The following is a 10,052-nucleotide window of genomic DNA, read 5'->3' as shown; positions in this document are numbered from 1 at the left end:
AAAGAAAAAATAGGTGAAAACGTGAAAGATGGATAAAAAAATTATTGGTGTTAAAACCTAAAAAGAAGGGTAATGGATAGTGGATGTATTTTTTTTTCTTTTTTACTAGTTAGTGGTGTAGAAGTTGGTTCAACGTTGGACTGTTTTGAGAAATAAAAGGAAAGAAAAATAATAATATTTAGATACGAATTATTTTCTAAAATAATGACATTTTAACATTTTGAATAATTATTTTAAAGTGTAGATGTCTTTACTAATTATGTTCGGGGTGTGACTAGTTTGCTTATTTTCTCTTTTCTCAATGACGAAAAATTCGTAATACATAAAATTTGAATACAACATAATTGGTGATTTTGAAAATAAAATCAAAAGAAATCTCACTAAATAATTGGTGACTTCGAAATTACCTTTATCAATTGAGCGATTTCTTGAATTAATTGAAAGATATATTGAACAAATTAGGAGAAACTTGAAGAATTAGTTTTTCTTGAACTATGAGCGAGAGAACAATGGTAAAAATGTGAATAAAGAGAAAATAGGTGAAAACGTGAAAGATGGAGAAATAATTTACTGGGTTAAAACCTAGAAAGAAGGGTAATGAGTTGTGGATGAATTTATTTTTCTTTGTTACCGGTTAGTGGTGTAGAAGTTGGTCTAACGTTGGATGTTCTAAGAAATAAAAAGAAAGAAAAATTATAAATTTGGATACAAATTATTTTCTAAAATTCTGATATTTTGAATAATTATTTTAAACTGTAAATGTTTTTACTAATTATGTTAGGGGTGTGACTGGTTTGCTTATTTTTCCCTTTTCTAAATAATGGAAAATTTGTAATACATAATCCGAAATACAACATAATTGGTGATTTTGAAAACTAAATCAAAAGAAATCTCACTAAATAATTGGTGACTTCGAAATTACCTTTATCAATTGAGAGATTTGTTGAATTAATTGAAAGATTTGTTGAACAAATTGGGAGAAACTTGAAGAATTAGTTTTTCTTGAACAATGAGCGAGAGAATAAAGGTGAAAACGTGATGAAAGAGAAAATAGGTGAAAACGTGAAAGATGGGAAAAAAATTTACTTGGGTTAAAACCTAGAAAAAAGGGTAATGGGTAGTGGGTGTATTTTTTTTTTCTTTTTTACTGGTTAGTGGTGTAGAAGTTGGTCCAACATTGGGCTCTTTGAGAAATAAAAGGAAAGAAAAATAATAATATTTGGATACAAATTATTTTCTAATATATTGACATTTTGAATAATTATTTTCAAGTGTAAATGTTTTTACTAATTATGTTAGGGGTGTGACTAGTTTTCTAATTTTCCCTTTTCTAAATTATGGAAAATTCGTAATACATAAAATTCAAAATTCAAAATTCAACATAATCGGTGATTTTGAAAATAAAATAAAAAGAAATCTCACTAAATAATTGGTGACTTCGAAATTACCTTTATCGATTGATAGATTTCTTGAATTAATTGAACTTTTTGTTGAACAAATTGAGAGAAACTTGAAGAAATAGTTTTTCTTGAACAATGAGCGAGAGAACAATGGTGAAAACGTGAAGAAAAAGAAAATAGATGAAAACGTATTAAAAGATAGAGGAAAAATTTACTGGGTAAAAACTCTGAAAGAAGGGTAATGGATAGTGAGTGTATTTTTTTCTCTTTTACCAGTTAGTGGTGTAGAAGTTGGTCCAACGTTGAACTGTTTTGAGAAATAAAAGGAAAGAAAAATAATAATATTTGGACACATTATTTTTTAAAATATTGACATTTTGAATAATTATTTTTAAAATCCGAAATACAACATAATTGGTGATTTTGAAAACAAAATCAAAAGAAATCTAACTAAATAATTGGTGACTTTGAAATTACCTTTATCAATTGAGAGATTTCTTGAATTAATTGAGAGATTTGTTGAATAAATTGGGAGAAGCTTGAAGAATTAGTGTTTCTTCAACAATAAGGGAGATAACAATGGTGAAAACGTGAAGAAAGAGAAAATAGGTGAAAACGTGAAAGATGGAGAAACAATTTACTGAGGTTAAAACTTAGAAAGAAGGGTAATGAGTAGTGAATGTATTTTTTTTATGTTTTACCGGTTAGTGGTTTAGAAATTGGTCCAACGTTGTACTGTTTTGAAAATGAAAAGAAAGAAAAATAAGAGGAAAAACATAGAGTGACACCTGAAGTTGTCTCGAATTTTCAAAAGACACATTAACTATGCAGACATCCTATTGCCCCCCTAAACAATTTTAAAGTGAAACTATTACATCATTTTTCGGTCAATCTCAAATTTTAAAAAACAAATGTTATCACACACCAATCATTATGGGACACGTGTTAGTTTAATTTAAAATATAATTTTTTTTCATTTTAAATTTTTCTTTACCTTTTTTTCTCTCTCTTACTTTTGCTTATTTTATTTTTATTACTTTTATTTTAATTTCATCATACATTCCACTTCACCTTCCATCCCACTCTACCCATCCCCACTTTCAAGTTAACCTCCTTCCTCCATTTTCTTTCTTTCTTTCTTCTTTTTTACCTTTCACTTTCATTCTTCTCCACCTTCGTCAAGCTGTGTCCCTTTCCATTATCGTTTTTTTTCTTTTTTTCTTCTTCTCCCATCAAATTCCTTTCTTCCAGTGCATTATTTTTCAAACTTTGTTGAGTTAGTGATAACAAAACTAATTATTTTTCTAAGAAAATTTAAAATTTTGAAAGTATCATCAATTAATCTATCTTCTTTTCATATAACTAAAATTTAAAATAATAATTTTGAAAGAATAAGTGTATTCTCCAAAAATTGAAAGAGCTTGATGAAATCCGGATAATAAAGCTAAATGATACCTCTTAATCATTTTGAAATCTAATGGGTTCATCAAATTGTTCGAATTTTTTTAAAAAATTAGATAAAGGTTTTAAATTAAAGAGACTTAAACTAATAATAGTAAAAAAAAAAAAAAAAAAACAAAGAGGCGAAATTGTGGTAAAAAATGTGACATTGAAAGTGGAGAGTTTTAACGGAGATGACAATGAATTTTTGAAGAAGAAAGAAGAAAGAAAGAGGAAAAATAACAAAGAAAAAAAGTTAAAATAATAAGAAAAACAAGAAATTATATTTTATAACAAAATACCTAAAAAATAAAGTTATATTCATTATTTTATGTTGGTCACACTCTTTAAAGAGAGTGTATAGACTTTCTATGCCAAATGGACGAAAAATGATGTAATAATATCAGTTCAAAATTGTTTAGGGGGTAATAGGACGTCCGCATAGTTAAGGTGTCGTTTTAAAAATTCGGGACAACTTCAGGTGTCATTTTATGTGTTTTCTCTAAAAATAATAATATTTGGATACAAATTATTTTTTAAAATATTGACATTTTGAATAATTATTTTAAAGTGTAGATATTTTTACTAATTATGTTAGAGATTGTGACTATTTTGCTAATTTCCCCTTTTCTTAATGAGTGTGCCAAGTAAAAATGAATAAAGTATGTAACTCATAACTCAATAAATAATAAGAGGTCAAATGTATTAAATATAAATAATCAAATTAACCCTTAAATAAATAAGACACATGTTCATTAAATTATAATTATACCTAAATAGGAATTTATTGAAAATAATGTTGCAATGCTAAATGGGTCCCAAGAATATTCATTTTATTTACCACAATAAACTAGGTATAAATTTAAGGTTGGGTGGTATCACTTTTTGGGTACGGTTTGTTGGTAGTATTTATTAAAATGGCACCGCTTGCTGCTTCTCTTTTCAACCGCCATACCCTTTTCTTCTTATCCTTTCTAGAAAAACCCTAGTTAAACATTTTAGAGTTTTTTCCCCAGCTCTTTTCTCCTGCTCTTTGTTGTTTTTTGGTTTCGTAATTTTGATTCGTCTTTGGATCTGTGAGTTACTTGACATGGATATCCGCAAGAGAAACAGGAATGAAACTGGTTTTAATGGCAATGGTGGTTTCAAAAAGGCTAAGCCAGGTTTGTGTTTATATTTTGTGCTTTTACTTTTAGATCTACTATAGGTTGCTTTCAACTCTCTTGTGATGTTGTGGTTGTAGAAGCATTTTTATTGTATTTCTGATAGGTTTTTTTTATTCCTAATTTTATTCATCTGTCAAAAAATTGGATTTTGTTTTGATGAAAAGCTCACACCAAGGCTTGGTGTTGCTTACTCCCTCCTCTGTAACTGACTGCAACTGAGTTTGATTTATTTAATATGTTATTGCCTATTGGCAATTGAAGAAAATATAGAGTGATGGGTGAAAAATTAGATTAGTTGAAGCAAAATTTATTATTCTTGGGTTGCTAAATAAATTTGAATTCTTCAACTGTGAAAAGTTTTGTATAAATATTAAAATGTGCTGGAATATTTTGTGGAAGGATGTTATTAAATAAACATTTAATTATGTATAATCAATGGTTGATCTGGGATTTAAAGATAATGGGTGCTCTCTTGCATTAAGGGTAAACCTAAACTAATCACAGTAAAAAGAAATATTAATCTATTAGTCTAGCTGATTTTGGGTTAATTATGTATAATCAATTCAATTTTTGGTTCATATGATCATTAAACCAAAATGAGTTTTGTTTTGTTTTTCAATAGGTTATATATGTTCTATGTTCACTATCAAAGCAGAAAAAAGAAAATTCCATTCAAGACAATATTGTCTTTTAAACAAATACAAAGTATCAATGTAATAAATTTTTTTAAATAATTTGAAATGTCCAAATTAGATATCTTCTATAATATTCTTTGATGGTAATATTTTTCTAACCTTATATAATATCCAACAAGAGCTAGGCTTACGAATAAAACATTTACTATTATATTATGGGAGTGTGGAGCTTGACAGAAAAAAATTCCAAAAGTATACGAGGGTGATGTGTCCCAGTAACTCTTCCATTTTCCGTTTCAATTTTTAACCTAACTTTATATTTTCTATCTAAAAGAATTGGTCTCTCTTAATCAAAGATATGATTAATATCATTTCAAACAGTTCAGTGTAATTACTAACCTATTCTAAGGAAGAAGCAAGAAACTGTTGACCTGCCTTTAGAAGGGTTTTCTCATAAATTTGATGTCATTAGTTGATTTTGTTTTAGTTTCTGCACAAACTTGTTAGAAGGTGGGACTTCCAGCTTGGAGTTCTCAAGCTCGAAACCCCTTGCCAGCGAAAGCAAAGGGGGCTGCCTTCTGGGTCGAGCTCGTCGCACCGGACTTGCCTAGTGCGGGTTACCTCTCCTGATTGGTTTGCGGACTATTGCATAGGAGTGGGAGTTTTACCTTGCGCACAGGGTAGTGGTCGCCGGTTTCCCTTGTCATAAAAAAAATAAGTGGTAAATAAATAAGTGAGAGAAAAATCTATTTTGTCTAAATTTAACTTGAACTACGAAAAAGTGGAAAAGGAACAAAAAAGGAGAACAAGGAATGAGAAATGATAAAAAGGAAAGAAAGATTAATGTGAAACTTGGTTGAAAAAGGAAAGAAAAGATAGAACATTATGTGAACAATTATCAGATTAACATACGGTAAAAGCCAAAATAAAATAAAATAGCGGATATTGTTCAAAAGAAGGATGGAACCCTTGACCTTGCACAACCAAAATCCCGCCTTTTGGCCATAGCGCCCAGCTTCTCCAGGACAATGGGTGCTAACTATTCTATATGGCATAGTATAAGAAACTTATACATAATTAACTGAATTCGTGGGTGGGTGCTTAAGCACCCCTAAGGGTACACATGGGTCTGCCCCTGTATAGAAAACCCTAAAGAACCTCTAAATTGAAATTTAATATAGTTACGTCTGCTTTGTATGATGAGTGGAGTATCTTATAGTATTCACCTTATGTCAGAAGGTAATTATTGTTATGCCGGTAATAAGAAATATAATGTCTGTCTAATTTAAATCTAGCATCAATTTTAAACAACTCACTAAATTCTAACTGGTAAAAAAACAATTAATTTGGTGCAACAGAAATGGACTCGTTATCAAGTGGTATAGGAAGCAAATCAAAGCCGTGCACAAAGTTTTTCAGGTACAAATCTTTGCCTATCTAATGTAATGTTGAAGCGTAACCCTCAATTTATTGTGGACTTCAGTTGATGTCCAGTGCAACAATTCATAATTTCTAGTACTACTACTCTTGGCACAAGCGCCAAAAGAAAATATTGTGCTCGTGAGATTCCCAATAGCTCTAAAAGCATAATGATAATATTTTTTTGCTGACATAAATATTGTCAGCTATTACGTATTCGGAGAAATTATAAAGGTTACATACAAGCTAATGTTAACAATCTTTGCCGAGATAGCATTTCCAGCTGTAATGGAGATGGAGTGAGAAAACAATATGGTTACTCCGTGACATTTATGGTTTCTTATGTCCCAATAATCATCTAATTGTCTGCCTAATAATTACTGTGACTGTTGTTATTGTCCTTTCTGTAATATATTAGATAGAATGTATGTGATTCTTCCTGTTATTTACCAAGGTATGCTAACTTTTCCAGTTTAACTCTTGTAATCTGCATAGGAATATCAACTAATATTAATGATTTTGATGCCCATAATCTTTTGAACTTGCTATGACAGTCTGAGAGCTATTCTAAGATGGTTTACCATCCTAATAAGTGAATTACTGTTAAAAGTTTTGAGATGGAAATACTTGGGAATCTGTAAGCTCCAATTCTGTTTACCTCAATCCTTTGTGCATCCTCTAACAGTTGCCATTAATCACGTGAATAGTTCTTCAGTGAAGTTTTCTGAGTCCCCTTTGACGATTGGGAGAACATAGAAGTATATATGCTTTAGATTTTATTTTGATTTTAAAAGAATAATGAGATCAGATGGAAGTGGTGTCCTACTATTTGGGTCATGACTGTTGATTTGCACAAAAGATATGGCCTAGCCTTTTCCCCACTAGAAGCGTTAATACTTTGTCTATGGATGAGGGAGTTTTATGTGTTAATTATTTTTGAAACTCATTTAAGTCCAGCCAGTTTGCTTTGCTTTCTCTGTGTTCTTATTTTTTCCAGCCAAGTTTGTAAGCTAGAGAAGTTTTGCAAGGGGGGAAGGGGTATTATTTTAAATGATTTTTCTTTTCTATTGGTTTTTTAAAACAAAATTTGATGTCGGTGCAAACTAATAGTCTTTATGACTGCTTTCGAGCGGGAAAAGGCAAGAAGCGCTCATCGACTTCTGGGAAGTTGGATTATATAACCTGGACTCTCCAATCCTGCTTCATGCTCATTGTCTTTGGAAATTATATTATATAACTCTAGGCTCTCCGCATCCTACTTCATGCAGCCGGCTTACATGATTAAATCGATCTTAAGTGATGACTGTCAAACATGATAACTTCACTTAATAGCCCAGGGAAAAGACACTTATTGCTAGGTTAGGTGTAATTGGAGAATTTGCATTGTATTTAGAGAGTACTTGTGCTAATATTTTAGCCTAGTTGTGTGGATAGAGTGATATTGTGCTTGCGATCTGCTGTCTGCGTTATTCATGCTTCTAAATGAGATGAGAAATCTTCTTTTAGGCTGATTTTTGAACTTGATCTTGTTCTTCTGCAGCACTGTTGGCTGCCCTTTTGGTGAGAACTGCCATTTTCTTCATTATGTTCCTGGTGGCTATAATGCTGTGGCCAAGATGATGAATATTGCACCATCTCCAGCATCACCTATTGCCAGTGGGAATACTCCCGCTGTGAAAACCAAAATTTGCAGCAAGTTCAACACAGCTGAGGGATGCAAATTTGGGGACAAATGCCGTTTTGCTCATGGGGAGTGGGAAATTGGCAAGCCTATTGTGCCATCACCACATACCATGGGTGTTGGACCAATTCCTGACCGTTTTGGCGGGCGAAGGGAGCCTCCTGTTTCAGGAGCTGCTGCTAGCTTTGGTACGTCAGCCACTGCAAAGATCAGCGTGGATGCTTTCCATGTGGGACCCATCATTGGAAAGGGCGGAGTGAACTCTAAGCAGATCTGTCGGCAGACAGGAGCCAAGCTGGCAATCCGTGAGCATGAAATAGATAAAAATCTGAGGAACATTGAGCTTGAAGGTACATTTGAACAAATTTCGCGGGCTAGCGCCATGGTGAGAGAGCTGATCAGCAGCCTTGGGTCAGTTGGTGGCCCAGGAAGAACACCTGCAGTACAGGGTGGACCTGCACCTCCAATGAGCAACTACAAGACTAAGCTGTGCGAAAATTTTGCTAAAGGTTCTTGCACTTTTGGAGAAAGGTGCCACTTCGCCCATGGTGATGCTGAATTGCGCAAAACAGGGGGGTGAGCTTTGCAGGTACCCTAGTCTCTGTAGTCCCTTGCTATGTGGAAAGCCCGATTGTGCTCATTGTAATATTCTCAATTTTTGGTCTTTTGTAATGCGCGATTTCGTGGTATTAAGTTACTGTCATTTGAATGGAAAACAGAAGTACCTAGATTTTGCTGTGACATGTTTATTAGCTTATTCCCGTCTCCCCTTCCCCCTCTTCTGCTATATTCCATTTTGATTGAAAACCCAAGTTATAAAAAAAGGATAAAGTTAGGCAATCTTTCAATTTTTATATATCTATAATTCTATACTATATTAGAAATGTGAAGGTGTTTAGAAAAGTTGATTGAACTTTCTGTCCTTTCATTAAAACTCACTAAAATTGTCATTTATTATTTTTTCTTGAATTATTATTAGATCTTTTATTTGTTTAATTTTAAGATTCACTTTTAAATTAGAATTTCTTTATATTTTTAATTCATTTTTGGGTCAAAATTTCTTTCTATATAGAATTCACTTTTGGTGTAGGATTGTTCAACATAAATTGCGTAGGCGTCGAAGGAAAGGAAAAATTAGATTTATGTTCCAATATTTACTACCGCATTAGTTTAATGTAATACTTTTTTAATGCAAACAACAACATATTTAGTGAAATTTCATTAGTGAGGTCTTTGGAGGGTAGAATGTACATAGACTTGGTAACTACCTCATGGAGGTATAGAGATTATTTTTGAACAATGATAAGCTCAAGTGCAACAAATACAGGTACAACAAGTGATAAAGGTAACTGTGCAAAATCTATTAAGAGGATCCAAAATAACAATACAATAATGTGATAGTTGAAACTAACTAAACAACAAACTAGGATACATTATAGAAAACAATAAAATGATGAGCTCAACTAAATAATACTAGCCACTAGCGACCCTAAGGACAATAATTCAAAACACCCCCTTACTAACCTTCTACCTTAATGTGTTATCTATATCCTTTTATTTAAAGATATGTTATCGGTAATCTAAAGCTGCAGCATATTCTGTTTATCACATTTTTCCAATACTTTTTTAGCTTACCTCTGCCTCTCTTCGTACTCGTTATAACCAACCTATCATACCTCCTCAATGGTGCGTCTACACATCTCTTTTTCACATGTTCAAATCATTTCAGTCTCACTTCTCTCATCTTGTCCACCATCGAAGCTACTTCCACCTTATCCCGAATAACCTCATTTCTAATTTTATCGCTCTAGTATGATCACATATCTACCTCAACATCCTTATCTTCACAATAGTATCGTGGAATTTTTTGACTGACTAACAATCTGCCCTATACAACAATGTTGGTCTAACCGCCACTTAATAAGATTTACATTTGAGTTTCGACTGTACCTTTTTATCACATAGGACATCAGAGGCGAGCCTCTAGTCCATTCACGCTGCACCAATATGATGTGTGATATTATGTCGATGTCCCATTCCCTCAAATTATAAACCCAAGATACTTGAAGTTGTCTCTCTTGGAAATATTTTTAAGTGTCAAGCCTCACTTCAATGCCTACCTCATGAAATTTGCACTCCACATACTCTGTCTTGGTCCTTACTAAACTTGAACACTTTAATCTCCAAAGTTTGTTTCCACGCCTATAACTTAGCATTTGCGTCACTGCACGTCTTGTCAATGAATACTATGTCATCCGATAGTAACATACACCACGACACTTCATCTTGAATATCCCTCGTTAATTCATCT

General features: G+C 32.4%; 1 protein-coding gene across 1 annotated transcript; it reads left to right on the top strand.

The window, feature by feature from the left end:
* The first annotated feature begins 3,752 nt into the window (after positions 1 to 3,752).
* On the top strand, positions 3,753 to 8,571 carry LOC125860616 (zinc finger CCCH domain-containing protein 31-like). The gene is made up of 3 exons (XM_049540613.1): positions 3,753 to 4,003; positions 6,000 to 6,060; positions 7,601 to 8,571. Exons 1-3 carry the CDS (start codon positions 3,931 to 3,933, stop codon positions 8,319 to 8,321), a joined length of 855 nt encoding a protein of 284 aa, XP_049396570.1. The 5' UTR covers positions 3,753 to 3,930; the 3' UTR covers positions 8,322 to 8,571.
* Positions 8,572 to 10,052: the final 1,481 nt, after the last annotated feature.

The sequence above is a fragment of the Solanum stenotomum genome, chromosome 3 (genome assembly GCF_019186545.1).
Source record: "Solanum stenotomum isolate F172 chromosome 3, ASM1918654v1, whole genome shotgun sequence".
NCBI classification, from domain to species: Eukaryota; Viridiplantae; Streptophyta; class Magnoliopsida; order Solanales; family Solanaceae; genus Solanum; species Solanum stenotomum.
This window is presented reverse-complemented; position numbering and strand designations above follow the sequence as displayed.

What these genes read in the sequence shown, in the direction of transcription:
- LOC125860616 (XM_049540613.1), top strand. Translation starts at nt 3,931, where the DNA reads ATGGATATCCGCAAGAGAAACAGGAATGAAACTGGTTTTAATGGCAAT. An exon ending in TTTCAAAAAGGCTAAGCCAG is followed by an intron (nt 4,004 to 5,999) that starts GTTTGTGTTTAT and finishes TTGGTGCAACAG; the next exon opens with AAATGGACTCGTTATCAAGT. An exon ending in CCGTGCACAAAGTTTTTCAG is followed by an intron (nt 6,061 to 7,600) that starts GTACAAATCTTT and finishes GTTCTTCTGCAG; the next exon opens with CACTGTTGGCTGCCCTTTTG.